This window comes from Carettochelys insculpta, chromosome 5, assembly GCF_033958435.1.
Source record: "Carettochelys insculpta isolate YL-2023 chromosome 5, ASM3395843v1, whole genome shotgun sequence".
Taxonomy (NCBI): domain Eukaryota; kingdom Metazoa; phylum Chordata; order Testudines; family Carettochelyidae; genus Carettochelys; species Carettochelys insculpta.
The window spans coordinates 106,033,046-106,057,930 of record NC_134141.1 but is presented as its reverse complement, the minus strand read 5'-3'; the positions used below and the strand labels follow the sequence as shown (position 1 = coordinate 106,057,930).

The window sequence follows — 24,885 nt, the reverse complement described above, 5'->3', positions numbered from 1 at the left end:
CTGCTTGAAGAGCTTCCAGCAGATCATCTGCTCTGTAGGAATTTCATTCCTACCCCTCACTTCCTAGCAATATGCCAAAAACAGTTGCACACAAGAAGCAAAAGCAATTACATTTTTATTAAGACTACACACTACTGAAGCAAGTGTCACTTTACCAAGATTATCCAGAACAATTCCTTTTTTACTGCAGAAACTATGACCAGAATTCCCAGTAGTAAGAGCAAAATTGCCAGGCCTAAAGAAAAGAAAATCTAGCTCAGATCTGACAGACAATATCATGCAGCAGGTTTTCCTGTAGTGCCAGTCTAGAAGCCCCAGCCACATTCGTGGGGTGGTGTGATGTTTTCAGACTAGTTAGAAGCACTAATTTAAAAAACAAGTTTGATTTGTGGTGGTGTTTTCTTAATATAGAATATTACCTTGACCCAGTTTACAGTAAGACTGCTACACATGTAAGAAATCAATCTTTCATATTAAAGAGTTGAAGGTGCTATAAAATTAGATCAGTCTAATTTTCATACTATAAATTTTTGCCAGGTGTACTGATTGCAGTATTTCAGAGTTTGGAGTGTGAATCTCAACTTATCAACCATCCAGTATACAGAGAAATACTATTCAGAGTCTATTTTGCAGATGTTTTTTCCAGATGTCTCATTAATGCAGCTTGAAATACTTCCACTGCAAAGTCTACATCTTGCTTTGTAATGCACATTGGAGGTTTAATTCTAAATGTCTGGGGGGAGAAGAAGAAAATTTTAAACTGTGAGGGAGAAGAGACCAATGGATGTTCAATGGCACAAATCCTAATCCCTGTTACTTTTTTCCAGGAGTACCAGTCTTTTAAAAAAAAAAAAAAAAATACCAAACTGCAGTTGTAACAATAGTAATATGAGGCTATCTTAAGAGTTCCAAATTTTCCCATGCAAGAAAATGGAATTTCACCCCACCTAGCAGATGTTAGGTATGTGGTTGAGCATTTCTATTTTTTTCTTAAGAAGCCTCACTACTATTAAAACTGGGTAGAGGAATTAAATGAAGGGAGGTAGCTGTAGCTAGTTATCTTGAATCCTGCAGCACAGGTCAAGTGGGCGGGGTTGGGGGGGAGATTAAAACGAGCAGAAAAACCAACTGAGTCAGCTGTGATTAAGTTGTGCACTTTGTGCACCTTTCAACTAGTATTTCTGTATGGTTCTGTTCTGCAATATCACATAAAGGAATCGAATTTAACAGATGTTGCTTTAGTTAATTCAGGATTCCAAATGTTTGACTCCAACAGAACTAAACTGTTCCTTATCTTAATTCCACTGACTTCTGTGGAAACCCAGATGCTGTGTATCAGCTGCTACAGTTGTGGCTGAGATTTGACTTGCAGTATTTTGCTTTTATTTGCTCCCCAAATATTAAACTACACATCCTAGTACAAACAGTCTAATGCCCATAACTAATCTGATTTTTGATTATAAGAGTTAGAGAAGCTGAACCCCTGCAGTTTCTACTGCTGTTCTCAAACTGGCTGAAATATTAATAACCATCAATGGGAGTAAATCTGTTTTGATCATCTTATAGTGCATTATAAAAACTAATTGGCGATGGAATATGCATATCAGCAAGTCTCCTTTATTGGGGGAAGCTAGCTGATCTGAGGGAGCCTGTCTGAAGTTGTCTGCCTGATTGATTGTTCTGGCTCGGAACACTTAGGCTATGTCTACGCTACCCGAAAACTTCGAAATGGCCATTTTGAAGTTTACTAATGAAGTGCTGAAATACATATTCAGTGCCTCATTAGCATGCGGGTGGTCGCGGCACTTCGAAGTAAGTAGGGTCCTTTTGAAAAGGAGCCCTGTCTGGACGAGCTGTGCGGCAGCGGTGAGCTGTGTCAATTTCGAAGTCCCCTTATTCCTATGAGCAGATGAGAATAAGGGGACTTTGAAGTAGGCGGGGTCCTTTCAAAAAGGAGCCCCGTTTGGATGAGCCGCGCGGCAGTGGTGAGACGTGTCAATTTCGAAGTGCCGTGGCAGCCCACGTGCTAATGAGGCACTGAATATGTGTTTCAGCGCTTCACTGTAAACTTTAAAATAGCCATTTCAAAGTTTTTGGCTAGTGTAGACACAGCCTTACAGTAGTAAGCTACTGGCCTTACCATTGCCCCAGAGGAGGAAAAGGTTGGGAATCATATGCTGCCTGTTAGCCTATTCCACATCATTTGGAATAAATTTTCAATTAATTTACTGGGCACATTGGAGGGTGTGGATCATGCCCCCTATACTGATGGATTCACAAGAGATGGTCTTAATCACAGCTTGAGCACATCATGCTGATAACAACATAGGCTTTGTTCTTTTCACATGGTTTTGACCACTAGCCATGGACAAAACTGAATCAGGTGATAGAACTGATAGTATCTACATATTACAGAGTTAGGGAATTCAGAAATGGTTGATAGCTACATCAGACTACTTACTATTAAAGGTCACATTCCCTGTCTGAAGGCTAGAAATTTCAACAGTCTTGTTTACTAACTTCCAAACTCCTCTTCTAGTTCTCATATTGAATGGAAGTAATTTGAAAGAAATCAAGTCAGCTGCAACTGAATCAAAAGCTTACTGTACCTGACCATAAATTCCACTCATGCCAAACAATACTCCCATGTCTTTGCAATCTTCCCCAATCTGATTCACATCTTCAGCTGGAAGAGGTTGACGACTGTCCTGTGGAAGGCAGGAGACAGAGAGAGAGCAAAATCCATTTTTATCTAGATATCAAACTAAACTATAGAAATAAATGAGCTTGTTCCATTGCCATCACTACTGACATTTTGAGAAAGTTAATGATTAAGCTGCCTTTTAGGATGGGACTAATCAAAGTCCCTGATGTATCAAGTTCTTGAATATTCTAATTTTTCAGTGGTGCAGAATTCTGACTCCTTATGTTTAGAGAAGTAGCTGCATGCTGTCAGTTGGCATATAGTCACTTCACACAGGAATCTCAAGTCTTAACACTTGGGTAGACAGAAGGATATGTGCTATTTACCAACCTTACTCTTCACCATTTCTATCCCAATCATAAGGCCTTTGCCTCGGACATCTCCAACAATCTCAAATTTATCTCTCAATTTAGCAAACTCCAACAGCATGTAAGTTCCCACTTCTTCACTGTTCTTTTGTAGATCATCTTCTGCAAGAACCTGGTTAAAAATGATGTATAAAGACCTATGTTGGAAAGAACCAAAACAGAATTTGGCTAATATGCACACCTATATGTGGCCTGCAAGCACCTTACTGCTCAGCAAAGATTTGCAACAGTGTATTATTAAGCCAGTCTTAAGTCTGAGCTCTTCAAGTATAATTGGAAAGTTTATTTATTAAAAAAAAAAACCCCTAAAGTACACTTTCCAAATTAACCAACAGCTTATGTCATGGCCTTTTTCACTGTTTACCCAGCAATTATCTACAGCCACCATTGTGTATTTGTGAGTACTGACTGCGCACGTAACGCTGATCCAGCTCAATCAACGAGAAGGCCTGTGACACCTTACAGACCACCAGATAGTTTGAAGCATAAGTTTTCATGGGCAAAGACCTGCTTCATCAGATGCAATAATCCTGCTCAGCTTTTTGAGGATGGAGGCTAAAACAGAACTTGCTTACCACACTGACAGCAGTAGTAGATCGGCTGTTGGTGTCCTGAAGTGCTATTCTACTGGAACAAGCCTTCAGCAAATCAGGATGTAACTAAGGAGCCAGATGTTCAGAACTGGCAACATCATGTCATTAAAGTGATGAATCCCATTTTGAAATGAGATTTAAGGAAGGATATATGCATGTAATCAAGTAGCTGTATGTTACATACTACATTACTTCACATGAATAGGGCATGGATACAGGTCCTGTTTTTCAAGGTGTTGCATGAAGATTTAAGTTCACTAAATTTTTTTTCTTTTTTTTTTTTTTTGCAAATGGAAGCTGGGGGTTTAATATATGCTTTAAGAATGTACCTTAGAATAAATGATCTTGCTAGTTTAGAGGGTTTCTATAGAGGAAAAATAACTTCATCGGACAGAGCTACTTAATAGGACAGCTACAAAAGTAAATTTCACATACTTCTAGTGACAAACAGCAAGCAGAAAATATAAGGAAGGAAAGAAAAAGATGAAGCTGTTAATCACAGTCTATTAATCATAGAGAAATTTGATCCTCTTGCTACAAGATGAAATCAATTATAGAAATAGGAATAGTCAGGCATTTTTTTGTTTATGTGCATATTCTCCATGAATTAACAATAATAAATCTTTAACCATCATTTTCTGTATGCATTAGATGTTCCACCATTTGAAAGGGAAGTAGCACAAAGCTCTGCCATAATGCATAGCAGGCAGTAGTGTAAGATGCTATGAACATATCACTTCTTACATCAAGAACTGCAGATCCCACTACACAGGCTACAGCATTTCCTCCAAATGTGTTGAAATGAAAAATTTGAGCCAAGATATTTGCAATCTCTAAAAGAAAAAGCATATTCATTGATTTCCTTCCTTACAATTACCTGAAGTCTAGTGATAAGTACCATATGTTTTCGTTTCACATTTAATAATATGAATCAGTCTGAACTGCAGGCAACAGAAGAAGAAAGTTGTATAGTTTTGGGTAACATCTGAATTTTTCGGGCAAAATTTCAGAAAATATATGGTCTATGCAGCAGCTGCTAAGAGGAAGGGGAATGGATTTTAACAGATGAACGGTTAAATGTCCTACAGATCTAGTGAACAGTCTGGTAGAGCTATGATAAAACTCCATATTTCCCCAAGCCACTAAGTCCACTGAATCGTTAGTATTAACCAGTCAACAATTCTGGAGTTGTGCAGAACGCTTTTCTAGTACTAAAGGTATGTCTGATGGATAGGGCAGTGAACAAAAGGTTTCTGGGTTCTTTCAGTTCCAGCCGTGACTGTCAGAGCTTGACACTGATCTCAGTTACACCAATGTAACTCCGTTACTTTCAATGGATTTACTTTAGATTTAAACTGGTGTAACAGGGACCACAATCTGAATTTGATTAAAATAATTACTCTGAATGCCTAAGGTGTTGTGTGTCATGGTGATCACACCAATTCCATAAAAAGGCTTTGAAATGAAATATGTTGATATTTCTAAGGTCCTCTAGCTGGATAAAAGGCTCTAGAGAAGCTGTTATTCTACAATATATTTATTAGTCACCTCTATGTCATGTTTTAAGAATGACATACCTCTTGTGGTTATGACAGCTGCCATTGGAAAGCCATTACCAATTCCTTTTGCTGTGGTAACAATATCAGGGACTACATCATGGGTTTGAAATCCCCAGAAATGGCTGCCAGTCCGCCCAAACCCTGTCTGGACCTTTCAAAAGAAAATCCAAAATTGTAGAAGTTGTTGCTTGGTTTCATAACTTGCAGTCTATGCATGCCTGACTACCAATTTGCCCTTATAGCTATAGACTCTAAATGCCAACTTTATTCTAGCAGGAGCCTTATTCAGCTGGCTTAACACACATTTTCTTTCCTATGCTAAATACTGATTACAGTACAAGACAAGTTCCACTATTAGTTCTGTTGACATCACTTTTTTTTTTTTTTTTTAAACAGAGACACTGTACACTTACTGCAAATGCAAAGTGGAATTGTTTACATCCTACCTCCTCTGCAACTATACAATACACATCTGGTATTGTGTTCTGAGTAATGATCTGTGTCAATTAAGGGGCTACAACAAATAAACTATATTGTGATGAGTTCTCCTAAGCAGGAGACTACTATTCACATAATTCCATCACTACTGCACATCCCCTGCCTCTTAACCTGATAGGAGGAAAGAGCCTCAGCCAGGACATGCCCAGGCAGGAGACGACAGTCCTCACTGCATTTCCTTTTTTTTTGGCCAGGCAGCAGAAAGAACCCTGATCAAGAAGCAACTAGGAAGCAGAAACTGGTACAATGAAACAGATATGTGGGGGAAGAGAAACAGGAACTGTATTCAGAACCCTGTGTGGAACAGGCTGGGACTGCCACATGTTACAACTGGGTTTAGCACTGTATGGGACTGATGGTAGCAAACCAATGAATGTAATGTGGCCCTAATGAGAGACTCACCATTAATGGAGCCTAGCCTTGAAACCTGCCAGCTCCTATTTGCTTGAATACAGCTCAGACTGCAAAGGACACCCCAGTCACTCAACTGGGCTGCCCCAGAAAACCAAATAAGAACTGCTATTGCTCACTTTGAATTGGAACTGTTTATGCCTCTGTGCCTAGGATAGCTGCAAACTTCCTGATGGTTGCCAGCCCTGATAAAACACCCTTGCACTAATATCTACGGATGTTGCTGGCTCAGAGAGCCGTAGCATCTAGGAGCTAAGGCCAGCCTGGAGTCTGGCAGCTGGGAACCTTAGGTCTGGATCAGGCAGCCAAAGCTGGGCCAGTCACATGGCCCTGGCTGAGGAGCAGAGGCTGGGAACAGGAACTGTTTGGTCCATGACTGAGACTCAACCTAGAAGGCAGCAGCCTGACATCTGGGGCTGGGGAGCTCTGGGTGGCATCTGGGACATGGCCAGGGCTGACGGCAAGGAGAGGAACTGAACGCCAGGAGGGGAGCATTGACCTTCCCTGGTCTGACAAACCCTGGTCCAGGACTGCTCAGATGCTAAGGGTGCTAGACCAGGGAGGTGCAACCTGTAGTAAAAGAGGGACTGAGAAGCAGTCATTGGGAGCTGCAGCTGTTTAGCACTTTTCAGAATCCCCCATTTCAAGCTGTATTAATTCCACTACTCTTAAGAGCTCTAGCATCCATCACAGTGTGCCTTTCAAACTCTGTTTCCCCGAGTGATCAGTAGCTCAGATTATCTTAAACAAGCAAATTAGATTTAAAATGTGTAACTATCAAAGAGTGGCAGCAACCTCTCCTCTAGCGTTCATCCTGTTACACTGGCATTTGTCTTGTTTATATTCAAGTTTTACAATGTTATCTTGTAAAAACTGCTTTCTTTATGCAGACCCTCTGGAGCAAGACTCAACTATGTAATGGTAAGAGTTTAAGAACCGTATTTTCTACTGATACAAACAGATTAAATAGCTTGGTGGTTAGAGCTTTGGCCTTGTAAATTTAGGGGTGTGAACTCAATCTTTAAGGTGGCCATTGAGAGGTTTGGGGCAAACAAATTAAAAAAAAATCTGTTAGGGAGGGTTCTTGGTCCTGCTGAGAGAGCAGGGGACCGGACTCGATGACCTCTCAGGGTCCCTTCCAGGTCTATGAGGTGTGTGTATGTGTACTCTATCCATTTATACAACCAACAAAAGGGGCACTGTTGTAGAAACTGAAATCTGTACTGTGTTAATTTAATGCACATGAAAATGCAGGATTAATAACTTCTGATATTAGCTTTGTCTAGAAAACCTCTTGTGCTGGAATATCACACTTTGTTCTCCTCTTAGGGTGTGAAACAGGAAAGGCTTAATTAGAATTTAATACAAACTATTTCAAGGGTGTACGCCCTGCCTACATAAAATTGCTGAAATTTTTGGTGGCCTGGCAGAAATATTGCAACCCTCCAAAAACTATATTTCTGGATACTCACTTCGTCTGCAATACAGACGCCTCCTCTCTCACGTATGAGCCGAAAAGCCTCCTGTAGAAATCTTTTAGGATACTGAACAGCTCCATTATAACCCTGTCAAAAATGTACAAATGTATTGCCTTCAGCACAAACTCTACCCCGCAAACCCTGGCAGTCCAAGAGATCAGACAGTGAAAAATCTAGACAGAACTTTAATTCATTAGTAATCAAATCTCCTTTCATCACAGATCTTTTTAGATACCTTGCTCAACAGGCTAAAATGGAGGGTGTGGCTATCTTTTGAACTTGGAATTCTCTCTTTTTGTACCAATATTGCATGGGCTACAAAAATAAAACCATACAAAAAGTAAAAAATAAAACAAGACTTCAGCCTTCTCTTTCTAATGCAATATTTCCCCCCAGGTGTGGACAATGAGGGCTCACAAAAAGAGGCAAAAAGAATTTCAGAGTCACTTGTCTAATGATCCAAACGTCAAATATACTTTAGAATTATACTTTGTATGGTGCTGATGCAACAGTATCTGGAATGTTGTATCACTTTTAGTCTCCTTATTACCAGAACAGAACAAACTTTTGTTGTTCTGTGAACTCTCTCCAAACATGCACATCCCTCCCAAAGCTGGAAAAATTGATTAGGAGTAAATTAAAAGAAATACGCTTCAGCTAAAATGTTCACGGGCATGTGTGTGTGTGTGTGTGTGTGTGTGTGTGTTTGTGTGTGTTGGAGGGGTGGGGGATAACATAATAGTCTGGGAGAATATAGACCAGGAATGGGCAATCATGGAATAGTGTGTCGGACTCAAGAATGACCCTCCATCTCAGTGGGATGCAGCAGCCCACAGCTCACTGGGATTCCACCTGTGTGCCCCCTCCCATATGCCTTTTGCACACAGGAGCTCCACACTTACCTGCTCCCCCATCTTCCTCCCAGCACTTTTGAAGCCTGCATTTCAATATACTGTGTATAGAAACAACACCTTAAAGAATAACAGTTTACTACACTCCCTGTACACTTTTCAATCTATGAACTTATAGCAGGTATGCCCTTTTCGAACACAAACTGGACAGGCAACAGCAGTCAAAATTAACTTTTTTCTTGAGTCTGCCACACTTTTTGAAATACTTGTATATTCACTAAATATTTAGCATAGTATTTCTAAAAATCAATCTATGAAAGGGACATTAAAGGCTATAAGGCTAAAATTTGATTTACTGGTTTTGTTCTGTAGGAATACGGGGGTTTTCAGGTTGCCCATTGATCTGTTATTGAATAGACAGGATATGGAAAAATATAGGAATCCTGCACTCAGTCAAGGGATACAAAGAAAAACACAGAACACAAGGAATTAAATCTTAGCTCCACTGAAGTCAGAGGCAAAATTTCCACTTGACTTTAATGGGGCCAAGATTTCTCTCAAGAGGCATTGTTGACAGGAGAAGAAGGAAGTTATAATTGAAGTAAAGTTGCAGCCCTTCCTTTTGAATGATCAAAGCAGCTCAGAGAAGATTAAAAATACAGTTGTTAGAGGGAAGTTACACGTCAGGCTTACAATTAGAATGAGATATGACAAGTCACCTACTTGAATCGGCTCAGCAATAAACCCTGCAACTGCCTTTGATGCACAAGTCCTCAGTGTGTCTTTTAACTGTTCAATGTACTGATCGTTAGCTTCACAACAGCCTGAATTGAGGAAATACCAATAAGAATAATATACTGAAAATAATACAAAGTTAGATTAACAATGTGAAATGGGTGTTAACATATATAAACAGTATTTTTAGTGTTTTAACATATTTAACAAAAACTGCTATGCTCCCAAATTAGCATCACCAAAAGAAATTTATCCTTTTGTTTCCCCACATGTCATCTGAGGCAGCAGATCAGTCTTTTTTCTTAGTTTTCCTGGTTCAGAGAAATTACAAAGCAGCCACTATCTGACTATCATTAATTTTTTTGCTCCAAAAAGCCCCAAGCCACTATGCTCTTTTAAATTATTAAAAATTCAAAATACAGTGCCAGTAGAAAGTTGCAGCACATGAGGTTGGCCCCATCCTTCAGACCATGGCTATATATATAAGGCAGGAGGCAGATATTATGGAGAACTGAACATCAGCACAAGGTATGAAGAGCAGATGGCCTGAATTTAAAAAAAAAAAAGAGAGAGAAAGAAAAAATGAAAAACCACTAACTGGTTTCAAGATTAAGCTTGGCAAGATTATGGAGGGGATGGTGAGAAGAAATTGCCTACAGTGGCACATGGATAACCTGTGAATGCTATTAGGAAGTATCTCCAATGACTGGTGATGGGATGATAGATGGGCAGTACTCTGCGTCATTACAGAGGATTCTTTCCCAGGTAACTAGCTGGTCAGTCTCATTCACAGACTCAAGGGCCAACTGATCACAATGTATTTGGAGATAAGAAGAAATGTTCCCCCAAGTCAGACAGGCAGAGACACTAGGGGTGGGGGTGTGTGTTCCCTTCCTCTACAGCATTGGCCTTGTGTCATTTGCTTGTTTGAACTAGAATAAATAGCAAATTCCCTATAACTTGTAGTCTTTAAATCTTCATTTGAAGACTTCAGGAACTCAGTCAGAAGTGATCAGTCTATTAGAGTGGGTGGCCTGCGACATGAAGCTCTGCAGCCCGTACCATGCAGACAGACAGCCTAGATGATGGCAATGGTCCCTTCTGGCTTCAAAGGCTCTGATACGATAAATATAAAGCAGAAGGACATGTTGGTGCAGCATGATTACTAACAAAAAGGCAGGTGGAACTATTATGGAAGATATGAGTCTATGTGACGAGGTATCACTATGTGCTGTAACAGAAGACAAATCAGATGTCTAAGTAGCTACCAACTAGTGTGATTCATCCCTTTATTCACCATCAGCGGCAGATAGCAAGAGACTGATTTGTTGTGTATTTAGGAACCAGTTTACTGCACCAGGAGAAAAAAAATTTCTAATCGTCACTTGTTAAAGAACGATGGAGCTTTCACATGGCCTAGGCACAACATGCAGCATCCATAATGCCTTATTCCATGCCACCCAATATTGCCCCAAATAGCAACAGTTTTCAGTTTATATTTTGCATTGGTCACATGGCCCTTCAAGATAGAAGCTGCTAGGAAAGCAGAAAACCCAGGAAAGCAGAAAACACATTTGTCACTATCCCCAATCTCCCAGCAACTCAAAATATTTCAGAGCACCAGGCAATCAGCAGGAGCTCAATCTGGGACTTTCAAAGGATTCCACACATGTGAGATGGCCAATTCCGATATACATCCCAATTCCCTTAAGTCCCATTTGGAAAAAAATCATAGTCTATTGATGACGACTTGCTTGCCAAAATTACAATCATCAAAGCTCTCAGTCAACGCCAACATTCTTAGCAGCCTGCATGTATTTGTACAGGGGTCAGCAACCAAAAGAGCAAGAAGAGCCATTTTTTCCAGTTTGATAAAAAACTCAACAATTCAAAAGCCACAATCCATGTGAATATGAGACAGTTCTTAATAAAATAACATCAGACAATACTTCTTGTAATCCCTGTTTTAAGAACAGTGCACATACATATCCCACAAAGCACTGTACATATTAAAGAGTGAGTTATCCAACATTTCAAGATCACATTTGCTATTTAGATATGAATTTTCATTGTTCAGCTTTTAAACGTTCATTGAAAATAATCAGGAGGTTTTTTTTTTTTTTTAAATTTTGCAATTATAGTGTCAGGAGCCACAAAGACGTCCTTAAAGAGCCACATGCGACTCCAGAGCTGCAAGTTGCAGACCCGTATATTTGTCTATCTATGTTGTTAAACATCCAGTTGACTCTTCCAGTCCCTCCTCTTTTGCACCCACCAGCAGACATTTTTTGCAATCAACTAACCTTGAGAACAGCTGCATTTCCGAATAGTTTGCACAGGAGAATCTCGGCAATGGCTTCCTCCCCATGGACCACGAAAAACATCCGGTAACATTGTCTGCCAAGCACAGCAAAAAAGCTGTAATTTTGCCAGCATGAAGAATGCAAGTACTGATCAAAAGAAACATTTTTATTTACACTGACACTTCTGAAAGTCATTAAATACTTATTCCTATATTATTATAATAATTATTATTTTTGGTTAAATAGAGCTTGTGATAAAGAGAACTCCAAAAATCAGATCACATGTACAAGGAAACCTGATTCAGCTGATCCCGCCATTAACAATTTGTGAAAACATAAATAAGAACTATTTCCCTCCCCACAGATTTGAGGTGTTATGAGGGAAGGAAGGTAGAAGACCAGAAATAAAAGTTTCTGAAATTAAAAACATTTGGACCTCCAGTGACTATTTTTCACTCACAATGGACATCTATCACTCATTAGTTATTGTTGTCCAAGATTCACTATAATTTTGTCCAGAATTGCTAGTAGAATTCCAAGAATCCCTAGAAAAAGGGCCATAAAGCTGGCTGGAAGGGACTCCTTAAGCTCATCTAATTTAGCCCCAAGCAGTAAGGCAGGACTAAGTACAACACAACCTTCTCAGGAAGCTTTTTGACTCACCTGTTCTTCAAAAATCACCAGACCTTAATTATTTATCTTTATAGTCTGAAGCTTTTCCTAATGTCTCACATAAATCTTCCTGAACAACAAGAAGTCTTGTGGCACCTTATAGACTAACAGATATTTTGGAGCATAAGCTTTCATGGGCAAAGACCCGCTTCTTCAGATGTCTTTGCCCACAAAAGCTTATGCTCCAAAATATCTGTTAGTCTATAAGGCGTCACAAGACTTTTTGTTGTTCTCGAAGCTACAGACTAACACGGCTACCTCTCTGATATAAATCTTCCTGGTATACATTAAACTTTATGTCCTACCTTAATAACTGTCCTCCTTATAAACAGATCTTAACATATTTGAAAGCTTATCAGATATCCCCCTGAAGCGTCTTTGCTTTAAACTAACCATGACCAGATTTTTAAAACCTTCCTTATAGATCAGATTTTCTAAACCTGTTATCACTGTTATTGGTCTCTTCTGGCCTCTCTCCCATTTGCCCATATCTTTCTTAAAATGTGGCACCCAAAAATGGACACAACACTCCAGCTGAGGCTTCATCAGTGTCAAGCAGAGCAGGGAATATCATACTCTTGTTTATACACTTCAAAAAGATATTAGCCCATTTTGCAACTGATAATAATTGCTGAGTCACTCATTTTGTGATCCACTGTCACCCCCATATCCTTTTCAGAGGAACGAGTATCTACCCACATATATTCTTGGTTTTCCTATATGTGCATTTGATTTTTGTATCTCAGTTGAAGTATTCTGCACTTGTTTTTATTGAATGTCCTCTTGTTGATTTCAGATAATGTCTTTATCACTTTAAATTCTAATGCTGTCTGTCAGAGTACTTGCAACCCCCTCCCAGCCTACTGCCAGCTGTGAAGTTTATAAACATATTTCACTCCATTATCCAAGTCATTAATGAAAATATTAATTAGTACTAGATTCAGGACAGACCCCTGCAGGACATCATTTGATAGGACCTAGATATTTGACAGTGAATTACTGATAACCATTCTGAGTGCTCTTTTCCCTCCAAGTTATGCATCCACCTTAGAGGAAGGTAAGTGAAGTCTAGTGGACTGATGGTGGGCTGGAAGCCAGGGACTTATACAGTCTAATCCTGACCCTGCCAATGATTATGTGACAAACAGCAAGTCACTTAATAAATTCTGTCTCCAGGATTCTCAGCTGTATTCAAAGAAGGCTGGGTGCATCAAAGACCCAGGGAGAGAGTGAACATCACAAGGGAGTCGGGCGTGGAGGGTAACAGTTTTGTGGCTGGCCTGGTTCTAGGCATAGATTACAGTGGCCAACACATTTCCACAGTCTAAAGAAAACATTCCTGCAGCCATGGGTCACCAAGGTGTAGAGATACCATGCACATCCCTTTCCCCAGACACATTCCTTATGGTGGGGATCAGCATTACCTCTATTTTTTTCTGTCTGTGGGTGGAGTAATTTTTGTGCTGTGCACCACCCAATACAAACAGATCCTGCTGGCTATGAGTGGCTGTGGTCACTCTGCTAAATCAGCTAGGTGGCATCTGAATCTCTCCTGGGGGCAGGGGCCACCCAAGTGCTCAGCTAACAAGGAATACTTGGGGGGACTAGGGAGGGGAGGGGGACCGTGATGCAGGATCCACTATGGATTTCCAAAATACTTTCAGTCCAAAAGGGAATCCCTCATGGGTCAACTTTAAATAGCTTAGCAAAAGCAAACCAGTAAAATATGCCCTAATGGACATGGGAATATGACTTGTTGGCCAATATGCCATTATGCTGTATCTTGTACAGCATTTATACCAGTAAAAAGCAAGACCAAAATGGGTCTAAAACTATCATTCTCATAGTTCTGCTCCAGAATATGAAGTGGGTCTTTCCCATGAAAGCTCGTTACCTAATAGATAAAATTGTTAGTTTTTAAGGTGCAACAGGACTGTGTGCTTTATCATTCACAGGGCTAGCATTTGCACTGTGTGGGTACAATAGCTGCACAAGGTGCAGTGAAAGGGTGAATCAGTCTGCATATGTACTACTTATCAAATTCAGAGGTCTACCAGAAGGGTAAGTTAATGTTGTACACTGCTTGGAAGAGCTAAAGCATTACACAAATGCTGTAATATTTAGGGAAAATAGAAGGCTCATTATTTAGATGGTATTACAAAAACCTCACTGTTTGGCAGCCAAACCCATTGGCGATACTAGGCTTAAAAACTCCAACGGACGTCAAGCCCAGTGTGTATGGACTGGCTCCATGGTATCCTCCTCTGTGTGAACAGAACAAAGCACACAAACAACATTCATTTTTTTCGGATTACACTAGTGGCAAAAGTTTTTTGTTGGAAACAACATCAGTATTCACAGAAGGCTGATTTCTCATATGTGTGGGGAAGAGAGCAAATCACCGGAAAACACATTTGCATCCAATAAGGGATGCCTCTTGCCCTCTGTGCTACTCTGTTTCCGGTACTTGCCTCCTGAGAGTTTTCATTGCAATTTAAAAGCACACTTTAGTGCTCAGGAAGATGAATGGTGAAGAACACTGGTCAGTTTCTTGACTCCCAGAGTGGCAGGAGCTGGGAACCAGGGCCAGGCTGGTTCCAGTCTCCCCATGGCTTGCGCGGCCAGGAAACCGATCAATTCATGGCTGGTTAGTTTTACATTCCTGCCATTGCAGGGGAGTGAACCAGGCTAAGAGCCTCCTCCCTCTTTTCCCCCAGCCAAAGGGCTGTCAGACAGCTGCATGTCTGAGGGAAGGGAGGGAGAAGGCTCCAGCTGTGGGTCTCCCCACCCCCAGCCAGGGACCCCCACAGCTGGAGCTGAGCCAGCCACAGGGCTGCAGGTCTCCCCGCTCCCTGGCCAGGGACCCCGTTCATATATGCGGGAAGTTCACTCATATAGTGAATAAAGGTAGGTATATATGTTCCTCATTTTAGTGAGTACTCATAAATATTCATTAAACGAGGGATGAGTGTATATCTTTCGAGGAAGAAAAAAACACATCTTCCCTCATAATTCTGGATGTGGGCATACTAGGGATTTATACAGTAGCAACATGATATTTTCTGTCTTGTTATCTATCCCTTTCTTGAATGACTCCCAAAAGTCTGTTACCCTTTTTGATTGCCACTGCACATCGAGTGAATGTTTTCAGAGAATGATCCATGACTCCAAGATCTCTTGAGTCGTAACAGCTAATTTAGACATACAAATGAATGACTTAGTGGCAGAATCTGGTTACCAAAGTCCCTTCATCTTTTCATACACTATCAAATTAATTATGCAAAGGGAGTTTCAAAATCCACCCTAAATATGATTACCTGAAACAGATGAGGTCAAAATTGCGAGTATAAAGCCTTGCCATCAACATAGCCAAATCATTGGCTTCTGACCCACTATTAGTCAGGCAAACCACCTAAGAAAGAATAAATAGCACATCAGTCATAATCTCATTAAACTGAATATTTACTTTGTTTCGCAGTGGCCTATTAACTAAATGGAGCTGTTTTCCTGCAATTTACATTCAAAGAGTTTGAAATACTGAGTGCTTCTGTTTATTCCGTTCAAGACAGATATATTTTCATATAACATATCATTCAGCACTTGGAACAATATCCTGTCACTGACAAAAGGTGGAGTGCTGTGCAAGGGGTGAGGGCGGGGCCTCTTCAGGCCAAGCAGGGATGGAGTGGTGGAGGGGCAAACTGGGGGTGGTTGGAGGAAAGCTGGGGGGGAGGGGGGCAGGGCCAGCTAGAGAGCCCAGGACAGTGGGGAGAAAGGCAGGATGCACTGTGGGATGACAGTCTATATATAAAAAAAAGCCCTCTCTCCCAAAATTCCTGCATACAGGCCTGCTATACACAAGGTGCTGTCAAAAATGTACTATGTAAACAACCGGAAAATAGTTTGTCCCTCTACCAAAATCTTCTCTCCAGGTAAAACTTGGGTGCGGATTGTAACAATAGTATGCAAAATTGAGATTGCCCTTAGAAGATCAATTTTTCTTAGAAGAGGAAGTTTGAAGAAGGGCAACAGTTTAGGGTTTTACTCTTGTGCACCTTTGAGCTCACTGTAAAGACCAGAAGTGTTCTGAGAACTAATTTTTTTCTTGTTAGCTGAAGCTTTGTTCTCTCTTTGGAGATTTTACATAAGGATATAAGTTTGATATCACAATATTTTGTCTCTGAATATTGTTGCACTCTCTATAATCAATTAATATTGCAAAATAAAAACATTAATTAACAGGAATCCACCCTTCTGGGAGTTAGGTACCTTAAGTGGATCAGGGAGAAGTGCTGTTAGTTTGTCTGCATATTCATGGATAGCTGGATGCATGTAGATGTTGCTTGTATGCCACAGACGACCAAGTTGTTTTTGGGCAGCTGCAGTTACCTTCCTGTGTGCAGTAAGAAAGACTGACTAATTTAATCCAACATGCATATGATATTTTTCTGACTTCTATTAATTCTTAAAATTCTAGCATTTTACTCTCTGCCAAATGAATGGATGAATAAAGTAAAAAACTCATATCCCAAAAAGATCACTGCAGCTGATTTGAACATAAGAAGCTGATTCCAAACATACCAAAATGTATCATGCCATAGTCTGTAGCCCCATGTACCCAAAGGCAAACAAAAAGCAAACACTAAAGACAGAAGTGTATTTCTACATAAGTCAACAACTCATACAATAACATACTTACGGGTGACAGTGACCAACACTGACAGTAGCAACTCCAGCAAAGAGATCAAGGTACCTTCGTCCCTCATAATCAAACAGCCACTGCATATGTCCCTGATGTAGCAACAGGGGCTTCTTGTAGCATGTTACCAGTGTTGGAAAGAGATTCTGTTTGCGGATCTTCAGCATATGCTCATATGGATAGGACTGTAGGAGGGAAGAAGTCATTTTCTCCCCATTTCTAAATGTTCTAATGGATTATAAAGCTATCTACAGATTCATCATATCAACACAATATAATTTGTACACATTGCAATCCAGTTAACTGCATAACTACAATTTTAAAATAAATACTAATCCAGAAATAAGGTCCATAAACCTCCTTCTATCCCTCCTAAATCTTCTCTTCTCCTGGCTAAACAAACCTAATATTTATAGTCATGTTTTTCAGATTGTTAATAATTTCTGTGGACTTTCTCCAATTTGTCCACATTGTTCCTGAAATGTGGTGCCCAGAACAGGACACAATACTATATTCCAGTTGAGGCCTAATCAGCACAGAAAAGAGTGGAAGAATTACTTCTTGACTGCTTACAACACTCTGGCTAATACAGCCCACAGTGATATTTGATTTTTCGTAGGTGTTACACTGTTCACTCTTATTTAGCTTGTGATCCACAATGTTCCCCAACCCCTATCCCTTTCCACATTATTCCTTCCTACACAGACATTTCTTATTTTGTACATGTGCAACTTGATTGTTCCTTCCTAAGTGGGATACTTTACATCTGTTCATATTGAACTTTATCCTGTTACTTTAGATTATTTCTCCAGTTTGTCCCAATCATTTTGAATTTTAATCCCACTCACGTGCAATCTCTCCTAGGCTGTGTCTACACGTGCCCCAAACTTCGAAATGGCCATGCAAATGGCCATTTCGAAGTTTACTAATGAAGCGCTGAAATGCATATTCAGCGCTTCATTAGCATGCGGGCGGCAGCGGCGCTTCAAAATTGACGAGCCTTGCCGCCGCGCGGCGCGTCCAGACGGGGCTCCTTTTCGAAAGGGCCCCGCCTACTTCGAAGTCCCCTTATTCCCATGAGCTCATGGCGTCGTCCTTTCGAAAAGGAGCCCCGTCTGGACGCGCCGCGCGGCGGCAAGGCTCGTCAATTTCGAAGCGCCGCTGCCGCCCGCATGCTAATGAAGCGCTGAATATGCATTTCAGCGCTTCATTAGTAAACTTCGAAATGGCCATTTGCATGGCCATTTCGAAGTTTGGGGCACGTGTAGACGTAGCCCTAGTTTGGTATCATCCACTATCTTTGTGAGTGTACTCCCCATGCCTTTAGCTAAATCCCTGGTGTCCAATATGCTTTCTGCTCACCACAGGAACCAAACAGGACACTGCAGTTTGGCGAAATGCAGCTCATTAGCACCACACACGGAGCACTCTTCGCCCACTCTGTGCACAGTGGCCGAGAACTCTCCCAGGAGTTCTGTTGACAAAACTGGTGGAACATCCATACTAAAAATGCATGCTGTCAACAGTAAATCAACAGAACAAGGCATGTTTATTGACAGCCCTCTGACTTTCTTCCATGAAGCAGAATGCCTTTCTCTACAGAAAGTAATGAAGAGTGGACGGTCCGGGGGGGCTTCTGTCAACAATAAGTCCTCCATGGTGCCGTCCAGCTGGTCCTAGGAGATACTCTGTTCACAGCAATCACAGTGCTATGCTCTCAAGTAGTGGCCACCTGTTGCAACCTCTATAGCATACAGAGGAAAAGGGATAGCTCAGTGGTTCAGGCACTGGCCCCCTAAACCCAGGATTATGAGCTCAATGCTTGAGGGGGCCGTTTAGGGATCTGGGATAAATAGTTTTTTTAAAAAGGGGGAGGGTGCTTGGTCCTGCCAAGGGGCTAAGGGGACTGGACTAGATTACTTCCTAAGGTCCCTTCCAGCTCTATGAGATGTGTCTCTCTTTGCCTCCAGCCATTCTTAAACCTGCAGGGAGCCCTGAAAACCCCATGGCAGGATGCTGAGAGCATAGAAGCACCAAGTTGCCCCCCAGCCACTCCCCAGAGCACACTGGCATCCCATGGCTACAGAGAGCCACAGGAGGGGTCCCAGGAGCCCCCCAGGGACACAAAACACTGGGCCCAATCCTGGACCAGGCCTGAGGTGCAGGACCTCTTTGGGCTGAGGAGCTGATCCTCTTAGACCCCTCAGCCAAGAGGAGAAATGACCCTGCCTACAGCCAGCTGGTCACCAGCTTGGGTACATAGGGCCACCTCTTCCAGACAATGGAGCAAGTCCAGGTGAAGGTTAAGGAGCTGAATCAGGGGTACACCTAGGCCTGGAACACTGCCAGCAGGACAGAGCAGGACCCATACTATCATGAGCTGCACAACCTCCTGAGAGGCAAGGACTCCTCCCTCCACCAACAGCCACCATTGACATGGCTGAGGAGGCCCACCCCCACATTGCTGCAAGAGCTACAGGAGGAGGACAAGCAGTAGCAACCTGGGACCCAGCCAGAGTAAGAAGAAGAGAAGGGATCTGAGGTGAGCGAGGGCACACTGGTGATCACCCTGGACTCAGCCAGGCCACATCCAGGGCAACCCCCAACCTCTTCAAGGGACGCTCTGGTAAGTACCCCATATGTTGCTCACCCCAGGTTGTGGGAGGGGGAGGGCGCCAGCACCTGCCACAGCTGGAAGTGGGTCAGCCACATGGACAATGGCCTGACCCCAGATACACTGAGGAGTGCCACTCCTGGCACACAGGCATACCTGCTGGTGTCAGCCCCCACTTCCATGGACAGTGCTGTGAGCTGCACATTTGTGGGGGAGGGGGTTGGCGGCAGAGAGGGCCAGGCTGCATCTGGAGCACTCACCACCCATATGGAGACTCCCTCTGTGGCTGGACAACCCCACCTCAGCCACTAGCCCATCGAGTGGGGTTGGGGGAGCCACAAGGGTCAGCCTGGTTCCCAAGGCACCGTAGGTCCTCATGTGTCGGGGCCTGCTGTGCAGGGCACACATGCCATTGCTCCCTGGACAGTCCTGTCCCTTGGCCTGGGGAGTGGTGGTTGTGTCTCACAGCGGGTGGCAGACAGGGCCTTAGAGACTGTGTTGCAGGAATGACTCACCATTTCTCCTTCCCTTCCTTACAGCTGCACCATCCCCACCTTTCTACCAGGGCCAGCCAGCCCCATCTCAGAATGACAGCAAGGCAGCCCAGGACCAGTATGCCCCTATGGCGAGGGACCACAGCTGGAGGGGCCAACAACAGGGGGACTGAGGACCTCCAGAGGGCCCACACCACCGCCCTCTGGAAACTCATCAACTGCTAAAAGACCAGAAGTGGAGGACGCAGGCCTGGGACCAACTGATGTTCTGCCTAGACACTGTCACCAGGGTCTGGAGGGATGAGTTGGCCCAGCCAGGAGATGCTGCCACCCCCGCAACCTCCACCACTGCCACTCGCCCTGCCACCAATCCCCCAAGGCATGCTGGACCTTGTCTAGTGGGTGGTGGCCATGGCCACCCCTCCTGCCCCCTTCCTGCCATGCCTGGCTCCCCTACATCTATGCCCTTCCTGCCATGCCTACTCCCTGACTCCCCATGCTCCCTCTGCCAAGCCCAATCCCGCTTCAGCCCCACCCACCACCGTACCTCCTTGAGCTCCCACCCCAACCCAGCCCCAAGAGTGACCCCAAACCTGTGGCGAGAGGGGATCCTGAGGCCACCACCATTCAGGGTCCCACTCCCCTGTGGGGTCACAGCCCCCACTAGACTAGTGCCTTCTCATCCATTTTCCCAAGGCCCCCTGCACCCCACTGTATATAGTTATATCTTCTTCCACATTGTAAATAGCTTTTTACGCAACATTTATTTTCATCACATTTAAGTTTTTGTAAGTAAACAAGTTATTTGAACACCACCCTCACGTCCCTCTTTACCGGGGAGGAGTTGGGAGGGATGAGGGAACGAAGGGAGGGATCATGGTGGGGACAGGGTAGAGCTGAGGGGGCACTGGGGAGGTTTATTGGGTGCCATGGAAGCAGCTCTCCTTCAGGGCCTCGCAGATCCACAGCCTGTCCTGATGGGCCTGGCAAATCGGAGCTGTGCCCGGCTGCTCGCAGTTGCAGCTGATGTCCATCCCGCACACTGGGAGGAAGTCTCCCCCTTCTCCTTCACAATGTTGTGGAGGGCACAACAGGTGGCCACTGCTTGGGGGACATTGTACTCCCCCACGTCCAGCCAGGTGCCTTGAGATGGCCAAAGGCATACTCGACCTGATTCCGTGCCCAGTTGAGGTGGGCATTAAAAGCTCCTGGCTCAGATCCAGGTATATATGGCTGCATGAGCCATGGCATGAGCGGGTAGGTGGTGTCTCCCATGACGCATAATGGCATGTTCACATCCCTGAGTGCCAGCTCCCGGCCGGGGACATAGGTGCCTGCCTCCATCCTCCAGAACAGACCAGAGTTGCAGAACTCCCACACGTCGTGTACCCAGCCCAACCACCCGATATACATGTCGCAGACCAGGGCATGCAGCACAACGGAGTGATATCGCTTGAGACTGATGAATCTGGCTGCACTGTGGACTGGGGCATGGATGGGGATGTGGCTCCCAACAACCATTTTGAAGCAGCTGGGGAGTCCCAGGGTGGTGAATCTGGCCATGACTACATCCAAGTCTGTGAGACGGATGACCCTCCACAGCGGCAGCGTGTTGATGGCCATCATAACCTGCAAAGGGAGGGAACCAAACATGCACATCAGGGTACTGTGAGACAGAGCCCCTAGGCCCCGGGGAGGGGTGTCTCCAGCACGCTTCTGTCCCCCAAGCTCTCTGGAAGGCCCCTGTGTGAGGCTGTCCCTATCCCTCATCGATAGCAGGTCTGTGTGAAGGGTGGGATGGCATGGTCCCCCAGGGAAGGGACTTCCCCCAACACCTCGCGCACTCAGCCCAATTTCCTGAGGTCCCCCACATGAACCCCTCTGTGCAGGGCCTGCAGCCCAAGAGTGCCTTACCTGCATGAGGATGGCCCCGACGGTAGACTCGCCCACCAAACTGGTTCCCAACAAAGCAGTAGCTGTCAGGGGTAGCCAGCTTCCAGAGGTGATGGCAATCTGCTTCTCCAGGGGGATGGCATGCCAGATAAGGGTATGCTCTCTCTGCAGGGTGGGGGCGAGCCAGGCGCAGAACTCTAGGGAGGTGTCCTTTCTGATTCTGAAATTCTGGAGTCACTGCTGGTCGTCCCACCGCCCCACCACAAGCCAGTCCCACCAGTTGGAACTGGTTCTGTGCCTCCAAACCCACCTGATCACCCACGGAGCCAAATGCTGATGGGCTTATGTGGCAGCCTCAGCATGCTCCTCAAAGCTGATACTGGGCTCACCCCCCAGAGGAAGAGGAGGGCGGACAGGATGATGTGCAGCAGAAGATGCAGCGGCTGTATGTGGGGCTCTTGTAAGCCCCCCCCCAGGGGTCCTCTGACACCATGGCTATCTGGAAAGTGCAAAGTCTCTCACTGAAAGCATGTGAGCCACCTCATGCTGTCCCTCAATGAGTTACGCAAGCCTCAGCATGGACAGGGAACAGGGAGGGCAGGGGGTGGGTAGTCCCTTTTAGAGCATGCCTGGCTGGGGCTCCTGGAAGGGTTTGCCAGCCATGCAACCCTATGCGATGGGGTTCTGGGGCCCTGTTCTGAAAGAAAAGCAGTCGGCCAGTCTAGCCACTTTCCGTCGACAGAGCAGATCGACAAAGTGATCTGCTTTGCTGTGTGGAAGTGATCTGTCGACAGAAGTTTTGTCAGAAGATCTCTTCCAACAGTGACTTCTGTCAACAGATTGCTGTAGTATAGACACAGCCTGTAGCTATTGGGTAAGATCTAAGTTATATATTGTCCTGGGGGCGTGACTGGTCTTTTAGGATCAGAACGACCCTTTGATTGATTAGATTGGTTTTAAGTAACCACTCATCATTAAGTCTAGTGTTTTTGGTGGTGATATAAGGACTGGAATGCCTAAGAAAACTACTTTTCTGACTTACTTCTGTGATTAAACAGAAGTTTGCTTTTGCTGCTGGCCTGCTATATCTTGTAGGAGAATAACTGCGAACTTTGGTGTGTGCCTACCATATTTCTCAGCAGTTTGTTTTGAATTTGGTATGCTCAGTTCTTACCCACTGAGGCACAGTGACAACAGGACACAGAGCTATCTTGGCAACTGATCAATAACCACAGGACTGAATCACAGATGATATGTGAACCATTATATATATCTTCTCACCATCCTATGAAAATGTAACCACATTTCTGCAACCATACATTGGGACAATGATAGAACACCTACTTCATAATGTTTAACTCATGATATCAGCACATTTCTGTTACAGTGTATGCTCTTTCATGTGACTACTACTTGAGAATGCCCCCTTTAACTTCATCAGATGCTTATTGGCTCTTTGCTGGACACAGGCCATAGGGCATTACACACCTAGAAAGAGTAATCCTTTAAAAATTGCATATTTGCCTCCACTTCTCTGACCACACTGCAGTCCTCACCTGAAAAAACCTAATTTGGTAACATTTTCGTGGAAGAGGAAAATATTTTAATAACTAATTTGAGGAATTCTGTAAATCACAGAGAGAAACAGATAAGAGAATGTTTCATGGCTACTTTTCCTTAGATTAAGATTTTTCTTTTATTGTACTCTAACCTCCAGCAGCACAGAGGCCCTGTTGAACTTTATCCCTCCAACTGATGTCCTAGAAGGATAAAAGCCATGCTCTAAACTTCTGGAGCAACTGAAAAATACTGTGAATAGAACAGTTCCTGAATACACAGAATGGTGATCTTAGCACTCACATCTAGAGGCACAGTTCAGAAAACCCAAGTACAGCACACAGTGCATGACTTACCTCATATTTTTCAGGTGAAAAGTCACAAGGAGGCATTTTTGCTTTCATGGAGAAAGAACTTTTCAATTCCTGCTGTCTAAGTGCATCTAAGAAAATACAGCAGATTAGGATTATCAAAATAATTCAAAATACACATCTGAAACAAAAACAGTCTTTGAAAATTTGTTTTTGCAACGTCAGTATGGCCAAGGTAGACATATTAGATCTGAGGGATTTAATTCAAGGAGAGACTGCATTGAATATTTATGCTTTTGTGAGCTAAAGTACAATAAACCCCCAAGTTACACATTCCTGCAACCTCCATGTAACTCAAATTTTCATCTAAGCTGGCGGGAGTTTGCAGGAGATGGGAAAATGACCAGCCCACCAGAAGACAGGTTGGTTCCCATCTCCCTGCTGCTTGCAGGACCCAGGAAACTAACCATCTCATGACTGGTCAGTCTCCCAGGTCCTGCCAATGCAGGGGAGGCAGAAACCAGGCTGCTGCTTGGTTCCCAGCTCCCTGCCCCTTGCAGGAACTGGGAAGCTGATGTCCACCATTTTGTTACTAATAACGAAGTCAAAGCAGGTAACGTGCCAATGTAGCTAAAGGTATTATGGGCTGTAAATTATCTCCACATCCTAGATTTTAAAGTTCTGTTAAAGTGCTCCACAGCTCCCGCTTTGACTTCAGGTGAAGGGGTGTAGCTAAAGTTTGATTGATGGTAGATCTCTTATACTACTAAGGTTGCTTTTTGCTATGAAATTACCATTACTGACATCTGTACATTATTGCATAATAAACACTATCACACTACCAAGTTAATGGGAAAAAATTCCGTACTCTGCAAAATACAAGGGCTGCAACTGAATCAGAATCCAGTGCTGGCCATTAGCAGCACACATTTCTAACAGTTTACTTTTGTGGGTCTCTTTTCCAAGCTTAAAACGCAGATATCACCAGATGCCTTTTTTCCCCATTTGGAATGCTGATAACCCAACACTATGATCAAGCAGTGGGTCCCAGGGTGACAGTGATTCCGAGGCACATTCACACCTCTCCCATAGGAATGAGCTACTTCTGTTCAGTTTTTTAAAGACAAAAGTGGTTGAAATCTCCA

At 43.5% G+C, this 24,885-nt stretch overlaps 1 protein-coding gene across 3 annotated transcripts in view; it reads right to left on the bottom strand.

Annotated features, from left to right (window-relative positions):
• Positions 1–98: 98 nt before the first annotated feature.
• AGXT2 (alanine--glyoxylate aminotransferase 2) overlaps positions 99–24,885 on the bottom strand; it is a 25,713-nt gene continuing 926 nt past the window's right edge. For 2 of the 3 annotated variants that reach the window (XM_074995686.1, XM_074995688.1), the window contains exons 2-14: positions 23,786–23,871; positions 16,872–17,056; positions 16,442–16,565; positions 15,490–15,584; positions 14,343–14,436; positions 11,501–11,594; positions 9,186–9,286; positions 7,606–7,698; positions 5,243–5,375; positions 4,410–4,498; positions 3,035–3,184; positions 2,610–2,708; positions 99–733 (exon numbers count right to left, since the gene is read on the bottom strand). In XM_074995686.1, the coding sequence (XP_074851787.1) occupies positions 623–733; positions 2,610–2,708; positions 3,035–3,184; positions 4,410–4,498; positions 5,243–5,375; positions 7,606–7,698; positions 9,186–9,286; positions 11,501–11,594; positions 14,343–14,436; positions 15,490–15,584; positions 16,442–16,565; positions 16,872–17,056; positions 23,786–23,871 (1,454 nt within the window). In that variant the 3' untranslated portion in view covers positions 99–622. Of the gene's footprint in view, positions 734–2,609; positions 2,709–3,034; positions 3,185–4,409; positions 4,499–5,242; positions 5,376–7,605; positions 7,699–9,185; positions 9,287–11,500; positions 11,595–14,342; positions 14,437–15,489; positions 15,585–16,441; positions 16,566–16,871; positions 17,057–23,785; positions 23,872–24,885 lie in introns of those variants that run through there. The other variant, XM_074995689.1, reaches the window with a different exon arrangement.